Genomic DNA, 27,080 nt, shown 5'->3' with positions numbered 1-27,080 from the left:
AAAGGCTGTTTGTGTAAGCAAATATCTTAATAGTCTACTAAAAATTGACAAAAATAACCTCTAATATTCATCATAATGAAGATAATGTTTTAAAATAAAACAAAATATTTAAGTGACTCATTCTCTTCCTAGCATCTGGCTTAGACTAAAATAAAACCACAGCCTGATGAGGCCAGCAGGAGTTTTTCTCACTGGAATAACACAGCTAACCAAGTTGCCATTAATGAAAAATTATATTTAAGTTTGCCTACAAAAGGTTTAGCCAGTGTGCAGACAGCCTTAAAAAGAACATAGTGCTGATTTAGAGGCACTTCACCTTTATCTAAATCAGAGGGACAGACATAAAGAGACAAACAACTTTAATTCAAAGAACTTGTGTCCCTCTGCTTCACAGACCCAAGCACACTCAACTGCAAACAGAAGTGAAAGAAAAAGAATGGATTAATTTGAAGATAGTGGACTTCAGGGATCCTGACTAATAAATAGTTTTTCTTTTCAGAAACATGGTTGAAATGAATCAGACTATTGCAGTTCCACAGGAATAATGACGAGCTCTCTTGAAAAGATCTGAATATGCATCAGCTAAAATTTTGTGAAGGTACTGGGAGCATCACTCTGAAAACTGGCTCCCCCTCACTCCTTCTTTTCGTAACCATGGCCCCAACACCTTCAAAGGTAATGTCACAGATTTCTAGCTATTGCAGCAATAATACTGTTCTAAAATCAGGACCTCAGTAAATTCTTCCTTAAACAAAGATTAATATACAATAGAGCAAAATATTCTAACCAGGAATACTCATGGGATGGATTTATTTTGTGTGTATTACTCCAGGAGTCTCATCAGAATAAGTAAAATTGAAGCCAAGGATCAATGAGGAGGAACAACAGAAAACTAAAAAAAGAAATGTCCTTAGCATTTTTAATGGAGAATTTCAGAATTAACGGAACACTTTATGTTCTTTTAAATAGATTTTTTGAATTCTGCAGAGAATTAATGCAAATTTTTCCAAACACAAAGTAACAGAGGAGAACAAATTTTATTATTGCTATCAATGGTTTTTGCAGTGTTGCCTAGAAACCCAGATTCAAATCAGAGAAGGAGCATAGCAAACACCAAGGAAATAAGGAAAATAAACCAAAAAATGCCCAAAGCAGAAAACCCTAAAACCCCCAAGAAACCTAATCAATGAAAAAAAAAAACCTCCAAGTTGTTTTCACCTTATTAAGCTGAACTTGAGCTTTTAACAATTCAGTGGTCTAAGGGAAGGAATTAATATTCAGTCTTGATGGAAAATACACGTGAAATTCCATTGTTGCTTTTGAGTTTTTGGATTGTTTTGTTTCTGTGCACATGACAAAAACAACGAAAAAAATCTGTTTGCTGTACAAGATCTAATGATGTATCATGAAAACAATAAATAACTCAAATCCTTACTATTACCATATGAATGGTTTGTGTTGATCCCTGTTCTAAACTGGTTCTCTTGTAAATGGAGCTCTGTTCTAGCCCAAAGCTGTGGCCCAGGCAATGCAGGAAGAGATCTGAAGTAGGTCCAAGGATGAGCTTGTCCAATGCTGCCCAAAGGCTTCACTTTTTCTTCCTCTCTTTATTCAGACTGATCAAACCCATTCTTGCTTACAAACTGACTTATGAGTGACATATACTTCTTGAGAAGACCTACACTTAGAAAATTATTGGAATTCCAGCAAACACAAAATCCCTAGAAATGAAAATTTTCACCATCCCACAAAATGATAAAAACCTTTTCAGTATTCAAACAATCATTTCACCAAGAGCCAGTGGCGTTTACAGAATTTCTGAAGGAGAGGAGGTTTTGCCTTAGATTAGATCCATTCAAATTATCAACCGGACTGGACAATGTCTCTGCACCAAAGGAGGTTTTTGCCATATTTTGAATGCAGTTTACTTGTGCTTCATACCTGGAAAACTGTTCCTGCAGCCCCCGCATCTGGGCTCTGCTCCGCTCCGACTCCAGCGTCACCTCCCGTAATCTTTTCTCGCTCTCAAGTCTCAAATGCTTTTCTTCCTCCAGCTCATGGATCAGCTTCTCACGCTGAAATACCATAAAATTTTATTAATTTTACATAAAGCACACTTTTAGGGGAAAAAAAAAAATTGAGATTTGATTTGGGGAAAAAAATCATCATCAAATCAAAATAATTACCCTACTAAACCAGTGCCATCTTTTTTGTGCACAATGTTATAGTGCAAAGAATTTTTTTAGAATGTCCCACCAGACTGAGCTACCCTTCCTCAGCTCACTCATGGATATCAGCATAATGAAAAACAAACATCCACCCTCCTCTCCTTCAAAATGCATTTCCTTTACCTCCATTCAAAATAAATACAAAAACATATATTTGAGATCTGTGACCCATCTTGCTTAAATGCAGATATGGGAAGCATGAAACAAATCAAGAGGTCAACTCATCACCCATCCCTGAATGCTTCAATCTCACAAGGAGAAAATTCTGCAGCTACTAGTTTTTGGTTTTCTTTTTGGGTTTTTTTTGGCTGAGAGGAGGACCCCTATCAGTAGAACAGAGTTTATTTGAATTTACTTGGTGAAATACTATGACAATGAAATACAATAATGAATACATTTTTAAGATCTGTGTACAAATCAAACCAATGAAAGTATCATTAATATTACTAACAGCTCTCAAAGGCAACTAGGAAAAGAGTTTTGCTACTTCTTAAAATATAGGATCAAAAAACACAACCCATAACATACACCACTACCTGGATAAATCTGCATATGTCATGGCCTAACCCTTCTTAAAAAAATAAATAAAGAGCATCATATAAAGGGTACCTAAAGACTTTAAAATCTTATTTCAATAGTGAGTAAATATGATTTAAGAAGAGCATAAAAATTAACCTGAAAGTTATTAAAAATGTTACTGCAATTTAAAAAAATGTGTTTACAGGCTTTTCCATGCGACCCCTGTTAAACAGAAATGAAAGGAAATTAAATTTTATCCTTGTGAATTTAAATGAGGAAACAAATCAATAAACCCCCCAAGGATTTCATGTGGCACTACATTATTCCCTGTCAATGATGGGGTTCCCATGCCTAGGAACAGCCTGGGTCACTGTAAAGCTACAGTGGGATCCCCACCCATCTGCTTTGTGCCTATGGTGCTGGGAGATTTGCAGCCTGTCAGACAGCCTGATGTAATTCCATGTCTGACCTTAATTTTCATTACACACCTGCAAAAACATATATTAAAATTATCCATACAGTTTCATTAGTAAATAACAAAGGTATCTTAGAGATAAGCCATTAAATGGGGAAGACAGGCTATTTGTACAAATCTCACAGTTATAAATCTTACTGGATAATAATTTACAATAGCAGTAACCAGGGGACTAAAAATATGAACATTGCCAAGTGGAAAACAGATCTTAAAGACAGTGATAAATAAGCAGATGCCACAAAGGGAGGCTGAAAAGGTTTAAATGAAATATCTATATGCTTGTGAAAAAATAAGGGGAATTACTCAGAGAACAGAGGGGTTCTGTCTGGTTGGCCATATGTAATACCTGGAAAATGGAAAACTGCACAAGAAGAAATAAATTACTGGCAAATAAACACATTTTTTAACTGAATTATCTAATCATTGGCCTTAGTGTTCCATAGCCATGTTTTGCCAGGTGCTGAGTAATCCTCAGTTTCTGCCACAGGAGGAAGAGCAGAGAGTTCAGCACCAGGCAGAAGACAGCAATTGGCTCACAGAGGATAAGTCAGGCTGATGATATGGGAAGAATATTCACAGCAGTCAGTATTGCTCCAGCTTAGATCCCATCAATGCCAGCTTCAAAATGATCCTGCTCCAGGAACTCCTGCTGAATGCTGTCAGCATCTCCTCTTATAGGGAAGCTTCACTGCTGCTAAAGGGACATCTAGGACCACCTGAGTCAGTTTGTAACAAGGAAAATCACATAAAAGGAATATATAACTACCACCTAGGACTTAAGAAAAGCTTTCAGAATATCTTCTGCTGTCTACAGAAACTGTGCTAAAAACCAAGTACGCAGCTGTTCCTACAGGAACTGAGAGGCCACGTTGGAGGAAATCAGTTGCTACTATGAACACTCGAGTGGCCAAGCTAACCCAAGGCTGTTCCTGAGCTACCTGACACAGCAAAGCTAAACTACAACAAGGACTGTAAACCAGAGAATCAGCCATGCCCTCAAGGCTCAGTCAGCATCACAACAGCCACAATGATCTCTATTGTGATACAGCAGTGCCACAGTCAGATGGCCACAGAGGATCACCATACAACTTCAGAAGGCTTTAAGCAACACCTTACCACATCAGAATAGTTCAAACCACTTCTTGCACTAAAGGCTGCAAGCATCTGCCCCTCTTGTTCTGTAGCCCAACCTTTTATACCCCTCATGTTCATGCATGGCACCTGAGTGACCTCTGTTCCCTTTGGTGGTTGCTCAGTGCCCCTGGGCACTCCATGGCTCATTCAATGCTGCTCACCTGCTTTTTCCAGCTCTGCCCACTGGGGATGAGGCTGGGCCCAGCCCCACTCCCAGTTACCACACACTGTGTTCCTACCTACACAGCAACTACCTCTGTCTGTCTGCTATGCTGATCATGCTCTGGTCCCCAAATCAATCTTCCCACATGATGTACAAAGCCAGATCTCCAAGGACAGGACAGACAAAAAGTGACACTCTAACAGATGAGTCTCCTGTTCTCCATCTCGCTGCCAAGGTGTTCTGCAGGTTGCCACAGCTCCACTGCCTGTCCTGCAGAAGGACTGTGCTGTACCCACAGCCAAGCTCCTGCTCATCACAAACACACACCTTCTGGAAGAGAACTGCATAGACAGCACAGATTTACAAACCCAAACTTCTCCCTACAGGTCAAAGAGCTGTGCAAGCTATTTCTAAGTTTCATTTACCTCTTGCTGATAGGTCAGAGAATGCTGTTGCTGCCATTTACTCCTATTCACTTGGGGAAGGCTGTGTGATAATACACATCCTACACAAAGAGATCAGCAAATCCACATGGGGACTTTTTTTTTAAGAAGAAAGAACATAGGAATTACCTTAAGGAAAAGTACTCTTAAACAAGCAACACATGTGCATTACAAGAACAATAACATTTCAGGAATGAAATCACTAAACATGAGGAACTTCTGCAATGACCTAAATGTCCAGTTCCAATTCAGCCACCCATGGGCAAGAATTACACCACATTATTAGTTACATGAGCATGTAGTGCTGCTGTACAAAACTCCTGCTCCTTTCAGGTTTAGGGATGAACAACAAACCAGGCACAAGGCTGCAAGACCACAAACAACAGCATTGACCTGTGACCCTGAAATTCTGAGTTCTCTTCCTAGCTACCAAAACCCTCCTGTATGAATGGGGCCAAGACTTGCCCACAGGACATCTGCACAGCAACAACACCATCAGCCCTCACTGCCGGGATTCTTCACAAGAATTTATTGGCAACCTTGAAGCACTTCTGCCATTTCTTGCAGACAGAAAGTAGATCTGCTTTCAGCCAGATCACAGACAATAAATACTGTGAAGTGGGGAGAAAAAGGTGTAAGAGACCACCCACACTTGGGAAGTTTTCAGTCTGCAGGACACAAAACACTAAAGTATACTACACACAGAAAGTAGCTCCCAGCCGTAGTGACCTTATCCACCAGAAAAGAAAACTAGATTTTTATTCAAACACAGAAAATCCATAATGAAGTGTCAGAAGAGAGAAGTGAGCCTAAAATAAAGAAAGGCCAGGATTAAAAAGAGATTTTTTTAGATTTTTTTGTCTCTTGGAAGAAGAAAACATATCCCTAAACTGCAGGAATTTTGTGCTGACATAATGAACTCTATAGGCTCCGCTGTGCTAACCCCGCTTATTCCTGTGCAAAAAAAAACCTAAAAGGTGTGTGAGAAGAAATAAATAGAACTGGTTAAAGGTTTTATAGTGAATATAAGCTTAATAGAAAGTAATAGAATTAGCATCCTCTGTGAAGAAAAGGTTAAATAAAAAAAAAGTGTCATGTGAAATGCTTCAGTTCATTTTAGCACTAGAAAAATCATTGCCATCTTCCAATGAAGTTATGTATTCCCACTTGCCAATTCCTCTTTAATTGCAGATTCTTCTCTCCACAAGCTCTGCTCAAACTATTTTTCTCTACTTCCTCTCCTTGCCTTCTGCAGCACAGCTGTACCCTTCCCTTCTTAGAAGCATAACCTTTACTTGATTCTTGCTTCCCCTTTTCAGCCTCCCCAGAGAGCCTGACTTTCATCACACCACCCAGTCAAATTCCTGACAACTTTCCAAACAGGCAAAAAATTCATGTGAACAAACTAGAGTGAAAGACAGTGTTAGCAAACTCTACTGATACTTTCATGCAAGTACTGGAATATTTTAACACGGAACAAAGTTTCACGGGCTGCTCATTATGCTCCTGAGCCAGAGCCTGCACTTCAGCAAGCTCCTTCTTGTGTAGCTGTGGAAATGTTCGTGTCAAAATGTTTCATTCCTCACCCAGGCAGGGACATGTACCTCACGTTATCTTCTAAAAGTTTAGGAAGGAATCCAACCTGAGCTACTCGCGCTCAAAACAAAAGGCATGAAAAGCATTTATAACTGAATTGGAAGGAGTGCGTGTGCTTGACAGAGAAATGTGACTTGTTCCTCAGCACTCCATGAAGAGACCAAGAGGCACCATTTATTCTCTGAGTTAGTGGTTAATAGCTGTGCTCTCAATCTAAGGACTAACCCTGTGCAGCCATACAGGTGTCTGCCAAGAGGAGCTCAACCATTTGTGTCTCCCTTAATTACCTTGGGACGTGTCACAAATGTCAGCAGCCGGCTCTTCCACGTTCTACCAAAGTGCAAATGTCTGGTGGTGGAGTGAGGAGGTGTGAGTGTGGATGGGGCAGGTGGCAGCCTGGAAGGCAGACAGCAGCACGTGGTGTCGTGGGGTGAGGGATGCACAACAGGTCCTTTGCTTCTGAACAGCCTGACACCAGCACACAGAGGGAATGTGTGGCACGGCAGGGTTTGGCACAGAAATGCTGATGTCTTCCCTCTTTTTCGTTTCAGGGCTATTTCATTGTTAACTTTAAATCTAGACATGGATGACATTAAAGCCTTCTAATTCAGGGACTTGGAGTTTTACCTCTGTTACCTGTTACTGCTGGTAAAATCATCAAATGTCTCATCAGAATGGCAGGACCAATTTCATGAAAATTCTTTGTAGAGAAGCACTTGCTGATTTCTCCTCATTAGGGTCAAGCATTTACTCAAGCAAATTTCTCATTCCAAAACTCCCCATCTCCCCGTCTTTATTTTGGTGAACAAACTTTTTTGCAATTTTTTGTCCCCCAGGTCCTGCTGAGGATGGGAAGCAGAAGCAAAGCTGACCCAAGGCTGAGGTCAGCCTACCCACATCAGAGCATTTTCTTTTTTAACTTGTTAATTTATCTCTCACATAAAAAAAACATACCGTCATAATCAATAATTTTATCTGTATGTTAAAGAAAAGCATGTAGGTGTGTGAAGATTTAAAGATGACTGCAAGTGAAGAATTAGAGGTGTGGGGTGCACACATACCATGCAGGCTGTACAGGGCATTGCTATCCATCAGCACTTCCATTAGGAACTGCTCCTTCCTCCTTCTCTTTAGCTTAGTCTTGGGTCTCATGGAAAGCAGCTCTTCAGAACAGCTAGATATAACCTGATTGATTAGTTCAAATATCAAAAATGTCTTACAAGAGGCACACATGAAATCTCATCATTAAGGTTATATAAGCAGGGGAAAGAGCTACTGATTAAGTAGAAATAAGAATCCTCTAGGCTTGAATTTGTTCTTTGCTTCCCCTGTGCATCGTAAGAAAGGGTTTACTATGGTGCTGCTAATTATGCAAATATGGGACCAGTATTTTGTCTACTAAAAAAGTCTACATGAGAATATTTAGCACAGGTTTAATGTTGCCCAAAATCAGGCTAATAACCTTCACATTAAATTTTTAACAACTACTTTAAAGCATTTGCTAAAGAGTGTCACAGTTTCTGTGCAATTAATATTGATTTCAAACAGTTACTTTGCAAAGAATTTAAATGATGGTAAGAAAAGATTAAACTATTTTTTAAAATATTTTAATCTATTCAAAGAGCCAGAGAGAATGCAGACACGGAGTAGACAACAAAGACAACTGAATGAAGTAAACAAATAGCAGCTACTAGAAGCACACTAAAATTAGTTTTCTAGCAATGTCAATGCCCAATACTCTTATGAATATGCACATTCAAAGTATTCAAGCCCACTATTTTATCACCCTTGTATGCCCTTTTGAAAGAATGCTGCAGGCAGGAGCCATAGAACAGCCTGGGACAAGAGATGAGAGAGGGATGGTGAAGCAGTTCCATTTTTCAATAATCAATTATGAAATATTAATTGAAATAGAAACTGTGATTTGCAACTTGGTCTCCCAGTTGGTTTAACACAGTAACTCATTCTTTCTGATGCAATGAATATTTAATTCTCACAACAAAATGCCTGGTGATCAAATGGTATTTGTTCAAGTACCACAAAACATTCCTGAGCCCAGCTGCTCACGGCCCAGGCAGCTGAGGGAAGGGAAGTACAGATGTTCCCTGTGTTACAGGTATTTTGCAAGACCTTGTGTTTGGGCCTTGCAAATCAAACAGATCAAGGAGTCCAAGGAGGTTCCCTCATCTCTCTTACACAGAAGGTGGGGAATCTCTCTGTGAGATTTTCCCCTCTCTCCAGAGGCAGGTGGACCTGCTTGTCCCCCTCCTGCAAAGCCCAGTGCTCTCCCCCCAAACTCCTCACATGCAGCCTGGTCCCAAATCCAGCACACAGGATATTACAGTCCCCTATCTGAACCTATCTCACTCACAAATGACAGGAAAGAAATGTGATTAAAAACCAGAGAGCATATATAATTTTTTATTTCATCATGAATTGCACTGGGTACTGTATTTTCATTCAAATTAAAATGAGTCAAACTTCAGTGTCCTTTGTTTGCTACTCATCGATCCCTGTTAAACCAAATGTTTCTCATTCTGTAATCAATACTCCTCTGCAAAAATAAACCCATGCACTGACAAACAACTTTGCAGAACATTGCAGCATTCCTTGTAGTGGACTTTGCAGGGTGAAAAAAACATTCCCCCATAGAATGGGGAGAAAAGAAGTGCACTGCTTATTGTGCTTATTACAACTTTAACAGGCTGCTTAAAGCTGAATTATTTTACTGAAGAAAGACTGATTAAATTAATCAGCTATTGAAGGCAGGGCTTTCCAACAGTGGCAGTTAAAATGCCTTTGTCCCTTATTACCTTTTCAGCTACACTGGGAATACTGACAAATACACTTACACATCCAAAGCCTTCCCAGGAATGAAGGTACAGGTGTATATAAAGCACAGTGAAGCACTGAAGTGAAAACAGAAATAACATAAACACTTGGAGGGTTCATGGAAGGAGAAGTAGCTGTACTTCCACATCTCTTCAAAATAAGAAAGTTAATGGTGAGGTTGTGTGGATGCTTTGCAATCAAAATGAATTTTTTCATTTCACCTTTCACCTGACAGACTTGTACTACAGAGGCTAAGACATTGCCTTGGTTTATAATAGATGTCTACTTTTTTCCCTAATTATTTTATGATGTAACCATTTTCCTTAAACTTATTCCTGCTACAGCTTTGCAACAGTAAGATATAAATAGTATAAAAAGCAGTATCCTAATTTTAGGCTGGTATCTTCTAGCTTTTTCATACCAATAAGAAAAACTGATGGCTCTTGAGAACAGCGTTCTGCTCCCAAAATGACAGGCTGCCCAAAAAATCGGAGGAAAACCTAACTGACATTAAATAATTTGTTTTAGAATTTTCTAAAAATACCTTGAAACCAGCTAAAATTAAATAATTAGAAGCAAATACATAATTTTCCACTATGAAATTTCTATATGCTAGCACATCCGTCTCTTTGGCTTCATTTCAGACTAACACAAGTATCCCATGACTTTCAGATGTAAACCTCAAGCTTTTCTTACCTCTAAGATGAATAAAAAAAAACAGGAAATGCTCTTTATTATCATTATTATTAGTGATATTTCAGTGGCAGCAATTTACACACTTCATATTGTTGGGTGATAACACTGCTCCAGAGCTATTCAAGAAAATTAGAAACTGTTTCTTGGTGTAGTTACTCCTTCTGAACAAAATAAGATGCTAGATTTCATTGTGCACTAGCTCAAAATTGCCACCATGTGGAGGGACAGCAACTTAATTTAGCATTATTTATACTGCATTGATATGGTTTTAATTGCATCTGTGCGACAGAATAACTGCTGTGCTGAAGCTCCTTTATCATGGCAAGCCTACAATTAATCTGAATTAGGCAGGCTATTACACCAGCAGTACTGTATATATAGTTGCAGTTGTGATAACATTTATTTTACAAGGGGAAAAAAAATTAAATAGCTCATAAAACCTTTTGGCTGAGAGCTGGTGAGTATCACTGTGTGCCCATCCCCTCCAGCAGCTGTGGTGAGCAGCCACTGCTCCAAAAGGGAGCTCTGACTGCCCAGCAGCTCTTTAATTCTGTGAAGAACCCAATGACAGGACACCAAATATCAGAGTCACCTTGGGAAAAGAAATGAAATAGCAAAAAATGCCCCTCATAGTCTTGCAGGAGTTACCAAACTGTTGCCCTGATTTTTAAAAGTGTTAAGTTTTCTTTTATAGTTCTTTTGAAAGCCTTAAAGTTCTCATAAAATTTCTTTAGCCTTCTGCTAATGTTTACATAATTCTGCTGGAGTTCTGATGCACTGTCATGTAAATAATGACTGTTTTGCATTCTTCTTTGTGGGAGGAGAGAATTGATGGACTGTAGGTTTGACCAGTGTAGTTGGAGAAGTGGCAATTTCATCCTCCAATCCGCTGTCACTTTTGGAATTCTATTTATTGCGAGGTCAAAAACCAAATTAGCTCTTTTTCTCTCTTGAACTCCCCAAGCTTCTGTGTGTTCATTTTGTGTCCAATGGCCACACCAGCCTGGAGTGAGCTCTGTCCTGGCACACAGCTGCACTGTGTCCTGGCAGCAGCAGAGGCACTGGTGGGCTCCACACAGCTGGAACACCTGCATCATTCTCTCAGCTCCTTAAAGCTCATCTCTCAGTCAGATTTGCAGTGTTGAACGTGGGGAAGTAATACATATTTTGAAATCCTTGTCTCCCTAATAAAACTATTGCTATTTATTCAGATGCACAATTGGTAGCCCAATTTTGAAGACTTGCTTCAGTTCTTAGCATAATTCATTCCTCTATTTTAATGGTTATTTTCTTACAGTTTGAAGGGTGTAGAGAGAATATTATTAGTGAACCTGAAGTCCCACATAGTCAGGTCATGATTATTTTTTTTTAATTAGTAATCTTTAAATGATAACACTTTTAAAAATGAATTTGCAAATGTAATTGAGCTTCTAATAGCTTCTACAGACAGCAATTAAAGAAATCTCATTTCTCTAAATTAAACATAATGAAATGTTTTCCAAGTTCAAATAAAAACTTGCAAACTGCATTAAATAGATATAATCCATATGAATACCTAGTATTTGAAAGTGTGAAGTAAAAAACTCTGTCAGTAACAAAATTAGAAAGAGTGGCACTGCTAAGGAAAAAAAGGGGGAAAAAATTCCTGAAACATCTTAGATTACAATAGGTAATTATAATTTCAAGTTCTTTGCTACATGCTTTTTATGGTAAGGTGACTTACATTACATTAAGATTTCTAACTAGGCATAGAACTGTTTAGCATTTTTATACAGGGTATATACAATATCTTCTTTTTAGAAACAAAGTTTTATAATCAGGGTAACTTGTTTACAAAGAGCTTTGTCTATATCTGCTGTAAACAATTTACAAAAATATTTTTTAAAGTCATGTGTTTTCCAGGTGCTGTCTTTATTGTTTGGAGTGTCTATGGAAGATAATTCCATAGACTGTGACAAACAGTGGTCAGCTCAGACTCAGAACACTTATTTAAATTCCTTCTAACCAGGTAATAATATTTTGATAAGCTATTTTGTAAACATTTCCACAGAACAGCATTTTTTGCATACTTGCAAATGGCTATGAAGGGCAGAGAGTGGGGGGAGAGAAGTGAATTGGAGTCTATGAATTCATAGTCATGCTGAACTTTGATTTCTCAAACATTGATGCCTGTCCATTTAAAAGAACTAGTTACAGTGGAGGTTGACTTAGGAAGGTCATGGAAGAGAGGTGACATTATTGAGAGAGAGATGGAACCAGAAACAAGTTTCAACAAGTTTCAAAATATAACTTTTCAAAAAGACTAAATATTTTAGAGAATTAGAACTGTTAAAGTTGTGTTGTAGCAGGACCATGTGGGGTAAAAATACAGGTGATTGGTGTTAGAGGTAATAGCAGCATTGTGTGGCAAAAGCTAATAGACTGAAGAAGATTTATAAGGTATTGTAATCAGGAAATTCATTGGCTTCTGGTGGAGTGGCATTGAGTTTTACATCTCTTATGTCTCACCCTTCATCGAGACTGATAATGGAATAAAATCTTTTAAAATGCCTCTTGATTGCCCCACAGAATAGTGGCCAGCAGAAATAAAACACAATTTGTGAAAGGGCAGGAGAGAAGGGACAGGTGAAAAAGGCAACGAAAGGTGATGTGTCACTCGTGCTACACTTGCACACCTGGTATAGATTTTAACCTATGGAACCCACATGAAGCAAGGCAGTATTTCCTTCTCTGCTCCCTGAAGTGTGCAGTGAAGGGACACAGGCCCAGAGCACGAGCCCCAGGAGGGGCCCAGCCACCAGGCAGATCCAGCTGTGCTGGGAGCCAAGGTCCCTGCCCCAGATGATCCCTCTGGTCAGCAGCTGGAGGCCACCAGCCTCTGCAGTCAGCAGAGAATTGCCTGAGGCTCAGCACAGGAACCAGCCTAAGCTTAACTGAGCCCCAGCAGGGCTTTGCAGGAACCTGGTGGGGTGTGATGAAGCAGAAGATGGAGCTTATATATAAGTAATCCCATATAATATATATGGGATTACTTACATGTAGTAATATATAAAAATATGTATTATTATATAATAATAATCCCAGCCCACTCGGCTGGGGTGACAGTAACCCCCAGCAGGGACACAGCCACATCCTAAATGCCTCCTGCTTATCTGCATTGCCTGTGTGCCTGCCTCCTCTGTCACTGGCCAACATGGCCCTTGGATGATAGAAATGGTTTATTTCCTAAAGGTTTATTTCCTAAAGGACTGAATGCTCACAGAACAAACGGGCACGGGGCTGAAGCGAGCGCTTCCCGCTCGGATCTGTGCTAGTGAGATAGGAGTTAAGGCAGCAGGAAAAACCACACTCCTGAGAGTTTTATTTGGCTTGAACAGATTGGAACTCTGGTGTTCCAGGGAGCTCTGGGATTTACTCACAGGTTAGGAGAGTGTGGTTTTTTGCCCTGGTGCTGGAGGGTGTTAGGGCTTCCTCACTTTCTGCACTTCTCATTCATGTGTTTGTATTTCCTGCTAGTAAATAGGATGCCAAGAAGCTAATTGAAATAGATCTAAGGTTAAAGAAAATTTATGAGGCTGAGAGAAGTAGAACTTAACCATGCCAGTCATAAGATGTGGCTCAGAGCAGTGAGCAGTGCCATCAGACCCCCACAGGTCTGGAATAAAACAGTAATTTCATTTTCACACACACTCTTCTATTTGCCTTTCTTAGCTGACACATTCAACACCTCTGGCATCACTACTTTGCTGCTAGCTTTCCATACAGCATTTCTTTTCCTCAGGCTCTTTAGAGCATTCCTCATGAACATGTCAGAACTTATTACAGTTTTTCTGTGTCCACTTACAGAGTCCATTTATGGTTGGTAAGTAACTGCAAAAAAAGGTGCCTTATTTACTCAGCTGTTCCTTGCATGGATTCCAGAGTCCTACTGCTTTTGTTTTCTGACAAATGTGTCTGTTTTCCATATTTACCCCTGCAGGCACTGCCATAGGCAGTAGGGAAAAACTGTGGTTTTTCTGTTAGCTGGCATATCTACGGTATTTTTAACAGAGCTGCCACTACAAAATCTAAGTGCTGACAACACACACACTCAAAAGAACTGACTCAACTTTCAGGGGCCAGCCTGAGTTTGAAAGTCTGGTACCTGGCAGAACATGGAAAAAAAAAACAAAAAAAACCAAACAATTTTTCATGCAGTATTTAATTCATTTGCTGGTCAAAATGAAATAACTAAAAGACTTTGTGTCCACCTGATATAATTTTGCACTATCACTTTTCAGTAATAGGTCCATTTGAATTTCTGTTTGTGTTTCCAGAGACCAAATTCAGCTCAACTCTAAGTGCCAGCCTTTAGATGCTCTACTCCTTTAGTCCCCTTATTAGGACAACTAGCCTGGATATATTTGTACAGCTGAAGGTCAGAAACAGATATAAAAACTCTTACACTTACTTCTCTGGTCTTCATTACCACAATAATCTTTTTATGCAGGATATATCTGTTTTATGGGATTTAACCTTAGTTTATCCTCATCTATTAATTGCATGTAGTCATATACACATCTAATTTATGACCTAAAATAACAATCTGTCTTTTTCAACTTAATAGTGAGTGTTGACAATTTTAAATGTTAGCTTGATATTTTTGAAGAGAAAAAATATCTTTCCTTTTCTACAGAAAAAAACTAACTACTAGAACCAAGTAGTGCAGGTCTACCCTCTTCTGCTACTTCCATCTTCAGCACTTAGTTGAAAAAAATCAGCAGCTATTAGACTGAGCAGAGGTTCTGCTCCTGGACAATAAAACACATAATCACATAATTAAAACTCAGGACTTTGCATGAATATTTTCTACCATGTAGAGCACTGCAACAGAAGTCAGGAGAGTCATTCTGAATTTTTTAGTACATTTTGGCCAGCACACTAAAGTTTCATATCATTTCCACACATAGCTCCTTTGTCTTTCACTGGGGCAGAAACTTTAAAAGCAGGAGAGTGACCCCTTTGCCTGGAATCAGGGCAGCTCAGCAAGGATTTAGAGGCTTCCTGAATCCCAGCCATGCCAGTTTGGGTACAGCCCACTGGGCACAAGGTATATGAAGCTCTTTGTAATTTTATAATCTTTAAGTTTTGACAAGAAATAAATTCTGCTGCACGTTTGCAGAACAGGAAATTTGCTCTTCCCCAGTGCTTCTGGGGACTCCTGCAATATATTACTAAAACAAACCACTCCTGTCACTCACTCAAGCCATCAAGTTTGACATCAAATTCAATACAGGAGAATTATGACCAAACTTGGCTAAATGGGGCTGAGAAGAACCACCCACACAGCAAATGACCACGCAAGCAGAGCTGGGCTCCTGGGAATCAGGTGCACAAGGGTTTGGTTCAGCTCAGCTGCTGTGGGTTTATGGGAACCAATGCCACGGACCAATGCTGGTCCTGCTCCTGCCCACCCATCGAGCTGTAAGCCAGTAGCTACATGGAGAGAGCAAAACTAAGAAAAATTTCTCCTGCCTATCCCCCTTTAAACATTAAACACATTTTCAGAGCTGATATTCTTGTTCCTTGTGGCTCACAAGAGTATTTCTGCTCACCTGCTCATGTTCCTTCTCAAGCTCTTCCTTCTGATGTGTGTTAGATCACTTGCAGTCTTCACACCTTCACTTCCATTTATCTCCTCCCATTTGTTTGTGAACAGGTTTCCCTTATCCACTGATGGAAGATACAAGCACTGGAAACCTGCCTTTAGACTATGAGAGCTGGCAACTCTCAAAGGCTAGTTTTAGTATGAAAATAATTTTCAACTTCTCACTTAGTGCATGTGTTTTCTGACGATATCTCCTACATCACAGGTTTTCCCTTTTTAGGTGGTTAATTATGAATGACATCAGGAAGTAGTACATAACTCAAGATTTCCAACAAGCACCTGGAAATTCTGACCTGCTCCTCTAGAGACATCCATGGAAAAAGTTTCTTAAATGGAAAACTGTGCCAGCCACTGCCACGGGGCACTTTTTAATCCTTACCACCAGGAACAGGATGTTCCCAAGAGGTAATGATTTTTCCCCAGCACTCAGTATTTCTAAATAAGTAATGTCACCATGGATGCCAATCACAATGTGCATCATAAAGATGTAATTACACAATGACAGTGGTGTGAAGGGCACACACTGAGCCAAATCCCCTCTCACTAATTCATTCCAAGCCCCTGGGCTGTGACTGTTCATGGCACACCAGCACTCCAGGATCCAACCATCAACCAGCACTATTTAGAAGACCCTGCCTCCTCCCCAAAGAGTTCACTACCCACACAGGCAAACAAACAGCAGAAGAGTCGGAGCAAAGCTTGTTTTACACATTACATCAGAAATTTAATATTTTCCAAGATTATAAAGGATTTAGGTGGCAAAGGTAATTACAGGCCTTGCAGGACACCAAAGTTAAGGAACACGACCATTAATGAATGTAGTGAAGAAGGGATTTAAGCACCTGGTTATTTACAGTCACGCAGCAAGGTACTACACAGAAAGGCACAACTTTTCCATGTAGTTTGGAGAAGGAAGAAAAGCCACTTCACAGCCAGGTAAGGCCCTGCACCAGGCCTGGCACTGTCATTAATTTCCAGACTAACTAGAGAGTGCATCATGCCAAGCGGTATGGAAATAACACAATCCAAACATCACAGTCATTCCCACAGTCTAGACAGTCTCCTCTTGCAGGACATGCAAGCAAGTCTGATCACCAGTTCCAGACTTGGAAAACTGTGTCATGACATCTTCATTATGAAAGATCCCGGAGAATGTCAAAAGATGCCTTATCACAATGCAATGGACACGGAGCCAAAACAAACAAAAAGTATGTAAAAGGAAATTCCTGACAAAGCAAAAACTGAATTAAAGTTTATGAGAACTGGACTTGGGAAGGAAAGGACAGGAATAATCACAGTTGCCCGAATTATATGAATCTGTACAAAGCTAAATAGGTTTAGCACAGGAAGACACTACTTCCTTACTAAGTTTTAATATTTCTTTTAAATCTTGGACAGAAGTTGCAGAGAGATGTGATTATGCTCTGCCAAGAAAAAACAAAAACAACAAAAAAGCTCATGGGACTTAATGGCACAAAGAATACTGTCCAAAATATAAAGTCCAAATCTTTTTCAGATGAGCTGTAAATAGTTTTCCTGTGTACTTGCAAAGTGCTCAGTGGTCAGAAATGGGCCAAGAGTTTTTCCCAGTTTCTGCTGTCTCTCTTTTATTCACCCCCAGCAGATTATTTTCTATATATATACCTCTGTTGTGTCAGTGCCCAGAGGGAGCTGACAAGCCAGCAGAACCTTACCCTGCTCTCTTGGTGCCGTGGAGCAGTAATGGATCAGGGCTCCATGGGCTGGATGCTGAACAAAGACTTGTTGCAGTAAGGAGTTTGTACTCTCACTTGCAATTTAAAGCACTGCTTAAGCTGACTCATTCCAAGGGTCAGCACTTCACAGAACAAGCTCCAAGAACACTGTATGAATTTAAATAAATGGGAAATTATTAGAAGTAGCACAACTGACCAACTCTTGATATATAAATTTTGTCCTTCCTTATACAGGAACATTCTCTCCCTCCTGGTAACCTTTTCTGCCCCATGCAAGGAAAAAAAATCAAAACTTTTAATTAAAAAATAAAATTAAAAAGAAGTCTTAAGAAGATAAATTAATGGATTTTCCTCTGTTCCCCAAATTAACAACAGAGCCACACCTTTTACAGAAGCAATTGCTGGTATTATAAATTCCACAGTAATAATTTAACTACTGGCCACCAAAAAATAAATCAAACAAATCAGAACCAACAAAAATCTATCTTTTACTTGTTGTAAATTTTTTTTACTTCTTGTAACATACTAATTTCCCCAGATACTTCAAGAACAAAGTTGCAACACCAAGTATACAACAGCAGTTTCACTATTATTAATTTGTATAAATGTACCTTCCTAGTTTGCATTAAAACTGTTGTCCCAGTGCACACATTCACCTTTGTTCTTCCTCATCCTTAGATGTTGTGACTAATCCAGTCCTACCTGAGATCCCTTTTTTGCATGAGCTAAAACCAGACCAGAAATGTTCTGCCTTTTCAGCCTGCAGATTGGTGGCCCTATTCAGGTCACCTTTGCAAAAATATTAATCCAGCGAGTGTGTGGCTTACTTGAGTCAACTCCCGCCATTGCCTGGAGGAGCTCAGGATTGCAGAGCTTAACCTTTGATATGAAAATGTCTCCAATTCACTGTTATTAGTGCATGGGCACATCACTCCCATTAGGCAGTGAGGTATTGCCTAGAGCAGGATCCATCTGCTTCCAGTCATAAAGCAGGATTTGCTTCCCGCTGGAGCCAACTGCCACTCCGATACTCCGTCCACCGGTGGATGCTAAGAGCTTGTCCGTGCCCTTTCTGTACTTGCACATCCCCTTTGTTATCTAGAAATGGCAATTTCTACTGGAGGGCAGTTCAGCCAACATGACATGCTCTCTACAGCTTGCCTCTCTTTTACTTTCAGACCTTATATAAATGCATTTTGATGTTGTATTTTTTTCCCCGTGTTCAGTGATTTTTACATAATTCTGTTTGACTTTTTTTTTTTTTTTTTACGCTGACTAAATACTTGCTGAAGAGAGAGATACCACTTCGGTGAGTTCCAGCTGAAGGGGAAAAGCTTATTTCTGCTCCTCTGGATACAGTGCTGGTCTTTCCGAGCCGGTGATTCCGGCGAACGCCGCGGAAGCTGCGGGTGGAGCATCGCTGCCTCTGGATCGGCGGGAGCCGAGCGCAGCCCGGGAATTCCAGCGGCGCCTTTCCCGTGGCTGCAGCGCCCTCTGCTGGCGGCAGCGGGGAGCGCCCGGCCGGAGCCGGCAGCGCTGCGCAGCAATCCAGGGAATCCCTCGGCACCCTGGAGCCCGCTGGATGAACCGCGCTCTGGAACCGGGATCAACCCAGCCCTGGATAAACCATGCTGGATAAACCACGCTATGGAACCTGGATAAACCGAGCCCTGGATAAACCGCGATGGATAAACCGCGATGGATAAACCGTGCTCTGAAACCTGCATAACATGAGCCCTGGATAAACTGCGATGGGTAAACTGCGCTCTGAAACCAGGATAAACCCAGCCCTGGATAAACCATGCTGGATAAACCACGCTCTGGAACCAGGATAAACCGAGCCCTGGATAAACCGCACTCTGGAACCGGGATAAACCCAGCCCTGGATAAACCACGCTCTGGAACTGGGATAAACCCAGCCCTGGATAAACTAGGCTCTGAAACCAGGATAAACGGAGCCCTGGATAAGCCATGCTGGATAAACCACACTCTTGAACCTGGATAAACCCAAGCCCTGGATAAACTGTGATGGATACTGTGCTCTGGAACCAGGATAAACGGAGCCCTGGATAAACTGTGCTCTGGAACCTTCATAAACTGAGCCCTGGATAAACTGCGATGGATAAACTGCACTCTGGAACCGGGATAAACCATGCTGGATAAACTGAGCCCTGGATAAACCACACTCTGGAACCTGGATAAACTGAACCCTGGATAAACCAAGCCCTGATAAACTGCCTGGGATAAACCATGCTCTGGAACCTGGATAAACCACGCTCTGGAACCTAGATACACCAAGCCCTGGATAAACCACGCTGGATAAACCACACTCTGGAACCTGGATAAACCGAACCCTGGATAAACCACGCTGGATAAACCGCACTCTGGAACCTGGATAAACCAAACTCTGGATAAAGCACGCTGGATAAACTGCACTCTGGAACCTGGATAAGCCGAACCCTGGATAAAGCACGCTGGATAAACCGCACTCTGGAACCTGGATAAACCGAACCCTGGATAAACCACGCTGGATAAACCGCACCCTGGAACCTGGATAAATTGAACTCTGGATAAACCACACTGGATAAACTGCACTCTGGAACTCATTGTCTGCCCCACAGTAACCCATGCTTCAAATGGCGGCCAGCTCTGAGCAGAGGCAATCAGACTCTCGTTGGAAAATGACTGCTGAAAGTGTCAGCTACTTAACTCATATAGAATACCTAAATTCATAATGTCTTTAAAATACAGAATTTCAAAATATTTGCAAATACGTATTTGCAAATTTGAAGCAAACAATGAAAGGTACTCAGTACATAAGGTTGTATTTTAAAACCACTGAAGATAAAACTGCAAAGTTGTGAATGAGGACATTTGGCCTAATGAAGTATGAAAAACTAATGAGGTCCAGGAGCATTAAACCAGGCTTGTAAAGAATTTCAATAATCATTATTGATGCTAAAGCTGCTACTAATGTCACTGAGTTTCCATGAAGGCTGTATGATGAAGTTTCTCAGAAAAAGGAGCCAGACAGCAGGGCTATCTGTGCATAAATACACAGCTTCACAGAGAGGGCAGCATGAGGGTCAGATTGCTTCTTTCTGGCTTAGGGTATTTTATATTCAATGAGACATTTCAAAACAGCTACTTTGGCTCTCTCTCTCTGCTACTTTCTAATTAAAGCGCAGATAGATGCTTTCCTAGAACATAAGGACCCAGAAGGTGGGAAAGAACATTTAGCCTTTCGTACCTCATCTTTAACACTCCATTTATTACTAAATATCCTCTATTTTAAAATGACCCAGGTGCCTCTGCAAGAGCAGCTTTCCCCACGGCCAGAGGGGATGGCAGGATTCATCACGCCAGTGACAGCGAGCGCCTCTGCATTGTGCTGCCATCTGCAACACCCAGGCTCAAAAGCAACCTGAGCATTCCCCTCCTCACTAAAAACCTGGCACATAGTGCAGATGTTGGGAGTTGAGCACGCTGACCCTGTAGCTGATTAATGGGGCAGCATCAGTGTCAGCTGTGGAGCTGACCACAGGGTGATGGCCTGAGTCTCAGTGCCCTGGAGGAGCTGAGCACCAGGAGAGGTAAATGCAGCTCCCAGGAGAGGCACAATTTCCTACAATCACAGGCTGCCTCTCTAACCGTGCATTTTCAACTTCCTACAAGAATATAAAAAAACCAACAAAAAAACAAAAAAAAAAAAAAAAAACAAAAAAAAAAAAAAAAAAAAAAAAAAGATTTTGCTTTCTATCTTCATTCCACTCAGCTCAACAAAGCACCATCAAGCTGGGGTATGGTCTCTTTCTTCTCACCAAAAAACTAGCACCCATGCTCAAAGACTGAACTTGAATAAAGAGCAAATTACTGAAAATACATTACAAACCCCTGGGTAATTTGGTAAAGCTGAGAACACAGTCAAACTTTCAGCTGATTTTATGCAATTTCAGTCAAGACCTTTTCTGCACTTCAACACATCCATCTCCATGTGAACACTCCAGTTTGGCAGCGCTTGATGAGAAGAGGCAGATCTTCTCAAAGCTGATTACAATTTACGTTTCAATCTGGCAACAAGAGTGGTTTGCACTTCCCGTGGTTTCTGAAGAGGCTGTTACATATATCTAAATCCACTACATTTAAGAAAGTTGTAACAAGCAAAAGTGACTCGGTTCCTTATAATAATGGGACATGTTACTGACTCTGAGTTTTTTTAAGCCTTTTCTTTCTTACTTCTTCCACTCTTTATTTAAAAACCTGCAGCCTCCACTGTTTTACTGCAAAAACTGTTTGTAAAGCAAGAATTGTGCTGATCACATCAAAACTCATTAATATAACTTGTTTTTCCATTATTAGCACCATCTGAGCCTGTTGAAAGCCTTAACCAGGGCTTTAATTTTTCCACAGAGAGCTTTAAATTAATTAGTGGTTTACATGCTAACAAAGAATCTGATACATTCATAAATCAATCTAATGCAGAAGGATTACCGGAGGGTGAAAACCTATTCAGTGGGGAGCTCACATTCACTTAACATGGTGTGTTTTCAACAAAAGGGTGCAGGTGTGGAATAGACGGGTACCAGGAAGAGCCCATGATAATCACTTTGCATCACTTAAAGGCGCAGCAGGACACATGGTAAATCAGAGCCCAGGGCCCACCCTAAGTGAAACCCATGTAGATATAAAAGGCAGAAGCACCCCACTTTAACCTTCACAGCTAAATTGCCAGAGTGCTACAATTTCTTTCATGTAGGTTACAGGCCACTGAACTAATGGAAAACAAGAGTTGAACTAAAGGACTTGCATGGAAAGAACAAACTAACAAAACTGTATAGCACAGATACAAATAAGGGTATCAAATAAAAAAATGTAACAGAAAAAAAATTCTGGGTAATTATTAAACTTTAATGTAATTGTATATACTTTTGGTTCACTTTAGGCTTTTAAACTACTGCTAAAACACTTACTCTGCCACAAGACCTCTACTGTTAAAGTGTGGCAAAATTTTTCTCAATTTTTTCTAACCTGGCACTGTTTACTGTTAAGAAAATTTCACAACAATGAACACTTTTCCTGGTCATGTTTTGTGTCCAAAGGTGCAAATTCATGCACTTCAAAGATATAAAAAATACTTTGATGACTAGCGTGATTTTCAGCCTTCAGTATGTTTTAAAATAAACTTGTGATTTGCTTTGAAAGCTGCTTATTTTAAAGATGGGATCTCTGTCACTACAGACACCTGCACAGTCCCCATCAAATGCAAGGAGAAGTGTACACATATGAACTGATCATCTCAATTTCCTTCACAAAGAGCCATCCTTGATGAGTCAGAAGAGACACGACTAAGAAAATTGTGAATATGCAGACTATGAAATAAAAGACCACGAGTGACAGGAAGAACCAAACAATCCTGGCTCAGTGCTGCTGGAACTTTCAAGGGAGGGATTTGCAGTAACTCCACATTTTGATAGTGAACAATCAATATTTACTGATGGTGGTTCATAAAATAAAGAAACGTGAGCAATTGCCAGGTATTCAGCTTGAATTATTCAGTTCACAATTCAAATAAATCCTAAATCCACATAATCCAACAATGAGGTACCAGATTTTCCACACAGACATATGGAAAAAACACATTACAAATTACTTGTATGGTTTTGGTGATAAACATTTATCTTGAAATGAAGTGTCTTCATCTTCTGTAGTACCTTCCAGTAACAAATCAGTCAGGAAAACTGCGACTCTGGGACAATATCAAAAGCCCAATTCTTTCTGGGAGTGCTGTGGGTCCCACACAGCACACGCCGACTGCTCTTCAGCCTCAGGAAAACCTCTCCTTGTGTGCATCCCTTCCATCACCAGATGTTTACAGATGCACAGACCTGTTTTGTAAGCAAAGCCACCACAGTGTCAGCAGCTTCTGCAGCACATGCTTTGTGTTCATTAGTCACTGGTGTTATGTGTGTGTCTCCCTTGCAGGGGTTCTGGGTGAACTCGAGTGGGAAGGACAGGGAAAACCCACTGCCCCACATCCTTCCAGCACCCACAGGGACAAGGCACACATTCCCTGCTCTGCTCACCCTTACAATGAGCATGTTTTACATGAAGTGGTCACCTTTTACCCTTGTGACCTATCTGTGACAGCAAAACCCAAATAATTTTTTTTTTTTTAAAGAAGCAGAAAATGCTAGTGGGTATTGCATGAGGTGCCAGCCTGCCAAAGGCTTGTGTGATGGCCTGCATAGCTCCCAGGAGGCAGGGCAGCTCCCTGTGCTGCCTGCCTTGTTTCACACTGCAAGAAATGCCCTCCACGAGACGAGCGAGGCACGGGAGGTGCCACTAAAGGTGCCACGCGCTGTCACCTGCGCCCTTCCCAAAGGAGCTGGCTCCTCCACGCCAACCTAACCAGCACAACAAACAAAAAGAAAACGGGGGCGAGTGAAGGCGATTAGCTAATGAGTGATTAAATAAAGCTGGGGCCTGTCACTGGCAGGGAGGCTGCGGGATGCCCTGCTTTGATGCCGAGTGGCAGCCGGTGCCAGCACAGCCAGGCCCTGGGCTGGCTGCTGGCCCTGCCCAGCCCGCTGGCCCGGGGGATGCCCATCACACCAAAAGAGCAGCACAGGGCTGGGCACCCTGCGGGCAGGCTGCTGGCAGCATCACTGCTCAGGAGGGAGCCCCGCCGCTTGCCAAGGGGCTGCTCGCCCAGAATCCCTCGCCGAAATTTCGCTGGGAGCGTTTGTGAAGTGTTTGCTCCAAAGCCAGGGCGCGCAGCCGGCTCCTCGCCCTGGGAACGCGGCTCCGCGACTTCCTTAATCCCTGGCCTCCCCTGGGTTCAAATACTCCAGCCCCTGGACCCTTGCTGCTCACAGCCCCGCAAGTTCATTAATGTTAATTAATGACTGCTGTGTTTCATATTAAAATGACCAGCTCTGAGCTCTGAGACACAAAGAACTTTCCATACATCAACTGCTTCAAAGCAACGTCTCTACAGGCGCGCTGGCTCTCGGCTCTAGTTGCAGGATAATTGTGCATATTACCCCTCAGGGAAGAGGGGGAAAAAACTACCCAGTATTTACCTTGGGGGAAGACTGCACCCCCAGAGAGCTACCTGTCAGCTCCTAATGGGTTACAGCACTTGGCCTCTCAACAAATTATACAAAATTACACCCTGGTTAGCAGACAGAAGTGATCCACAAACCCATAGTGAAAGGCAAAAGAAGTGTCTGACAGGCAAGAGAGGAGACCACAGCGTGGGTGCACATACCAAAAGCCTTACCAGCTCTAGAAGGTGAATCAGTATTGCTCATTTCATATAGTCTTGGATTATCCCACTAAGTATGTTTTACACTCAATATATTATATTACTGCTATGCCTCCAAGGGAATGCTAGTTTAAAAAAAAATAAAGGAAATATTTCAAATAGAGTAAACAGTTCTTCCCAGATTTTGACATTTATTTACACTGAAAACCAAAATGCAGTTGCAAATCCAATGCCGGATCTTTGCCATTCTTCCTCTGGCAAAAATCCTCCCGGAGCAGCAGGAGTTTAATCTCAGTCACAGACTCCTGCATTGCAACTTTACCTGATAAAAGTTTGTTCTTCAGTTCCTCCAGGACTTCTGTGCCCATTCTCACACATTATCCACGGGCCAGGCTTCCCAGCTGCTTAAACCCCATCTCAAAGTCTCCTTGTGGCCAGCCCAACCCCACTGCAGACCCCAAGGGCAGGAACATCCGGATGGTGCTGGGATGGGAGAGGGCAATGGCTCCCACAGCTGAGCTGGCACATCTGGGGCTGTGGTGGGAGCAATGAACCCAGAGCTGGTTTCTCCCACCTGTCACTTAGGTCCCTCCAAACCTCACCTCCTTGTGTTAATCACTAAAGGTTTGTAAATAGCACTCACTGGAGGCAGGTGAGACTTTAAGGATCCTGCATCACACAGTTCACAGAGCATCCCTCCCCAGAGACCTGCTACAGCTGCTCCCCACAAAGTTAAACAAACTTGGGACCACCAAAGCCTTTCACAAACAACTGTGCAACTCACTCAGATCAGTGGCACTTCCATGTATGTTCAAGAAGATAGTTTGGATTTTATGGTTTTTGAACAAGTCTGCTTTATCCCATGGAAGCTTAAGACATTTTATCTGAAGATAGGGACAAACAAACTCCTTAACAGATGGAAACAGCTCCTCAGATATTAAGCAATTAAGCACACTCAGCACATGTTGGCTCACAAAGAAAATTGTCTTGAAGAGCTAAGGCACTCTATAAATAGAGGTTTGTGATCAACTAAAAATCTGCCATTTCATCTTTTGCTCACAAGGCTAATCTCATGAACTGGTACATGAAAAATGAAGATATAAGGAGCATTACATGATATACAAAATGATCAGATTGAGGGGTTTTTCTAAGCTTCTATGCTTGTGTTCTTTCATTTTTTCTGTGGTTAGCTAAGATTTAACAGGAAAGTAAATCTACTGCTTTTTGATATGAAATTGCCTTTCCGTGCCTTGCTTCTAATTCCAATGAGGAATGGAAGCAGCTTTTCTCTCCCATGGCTTTTTCAAGGAAGCCAAGCCTTGATTTTCCTCATATTTATGAACTTATAATTTTTAAATTTATGAATTTATAAATTGGCAACCCTTGGTTGTGTCCAAGGCAGCTTGGATGCTCTGGTGACCACCTTCAGCCAGACCAAATGTGCCTGAGTAGGACAAGAATTGCAAAGCAGCGAGTAGGCACAGCTTACCATGGCTCCTTCGCTCTTACTCTGGGCAACTTCCCGCTGCAGCCGAGCCACACACAGCTTCTCCCTGAGGAAAGAAAAGCCTGTGAGTAGCAGTTCCTTCTCCACTGCTCCCCCAAAAGGGGCAGCATTCCTGCACATCGCTGGGGTAACCCCCGGCAGGCCCCGCTCTCCCCCCTGGGCTCCCCTGCAGGATTTGGTGGTTGTGTTATTATTTCATTTCGGAGCAGTCTGACAGAGCTGTCAATAAATCAGCTGAATCCAAACATCATTTGCTTCATTCAAACAACAAAGTAGCTCATCATGCCTGTGATATGGAAACAGACTGTGCAAATCAGATTGTGTTATTTATTCTCCCTCAGCCCTGCACATCAGCTTTATTCTGCACCATATTAACAAATGCCAGAAGGCTGTTGCACCATCAATAAATACATGCATAAAATTGAAATTTAAAACATCTATTCTATTTATAAATACATTGTGATGCATTTTGCAACCGCTGAATTATTATATTTTTTTAATTAGCATTTTTTCATATAAGATCCTTATACAAATGTTTGGCTCAACTCAACTAGTAAGTAATTTGTTTAATTAAGGATTTGGCAACCACAACACATTTTCAAGTACACTGAAAAGTTGTAAGAAAGAAATGAAAAGTAGTGATTAGCTTACATAGAAAAGGAAAGATAATTTCCCATTGTATGGCATGGGGAAACTCCATCCCCCAAAAACCCGCAAAGGTGCCAAGCCAGGGCAGAAGTAGGACCCAGGCTGTGAAAATGCTCCTACCATTGACTGGGTCACTCTCATCCAGCATGGAAAACTAACTGCTCTATGGTATTTCATTCTCAAACTTGCAGAAAAAAAAAGTAGCCTTTA

The 27,080-nt window shown here is 41.2% G+C and overlaps 1 protein-coding gene across 1 annotated transcript in view; it reads right to left on the bottom strand.

Annotated features, from left to right (window-relative positions):
• The window catches only part of NCKAP5 (NCK associated protein 5), a 220,590-nt gene that overhangs the window by 168,808 nt on the left and 24,702 nt on the right, over positions 1-27,080 (bottom strand). Inside the window, exons 2-3 of the mRNA XM_077784917.1 lie at positions 26,205-26,268; positions 1,942-2,075 (exon numbers count right to left, since the gene is read on the bottom strand). Coding sequence (XP_077641043.1) covers positions 1,942-2,075; positions 26,205-26,207 — 137 coding nt within the window. The 5' untranslated portion in view covers positions 26,208-26,268. The remainder of the gene's footprint in view (positions 1-1,941; positions 2,076-26,204; positions 26,269-27,080) is intronic.

The sequence above is a fragment of the Lonchura striata genome, chromosome 8, assembly GCF_046129695.1.
Source record: "Lonchura striata isolate bLonStr1 chromosome 8, bLonStr1.mat, whole genome shotgun sequence".
Classification (NCBI taxonomy): Eukaryota; Metazoa; Chordata; class Aves; order Passeriformes; family Estrildidae; genus Lonchura; species Lonchura striata.
The sequence above is the reverse complement of the archived record's forward strand: the minus strand, read 5'-3'. Positions and strand labels throughout refer to the sequence as shown.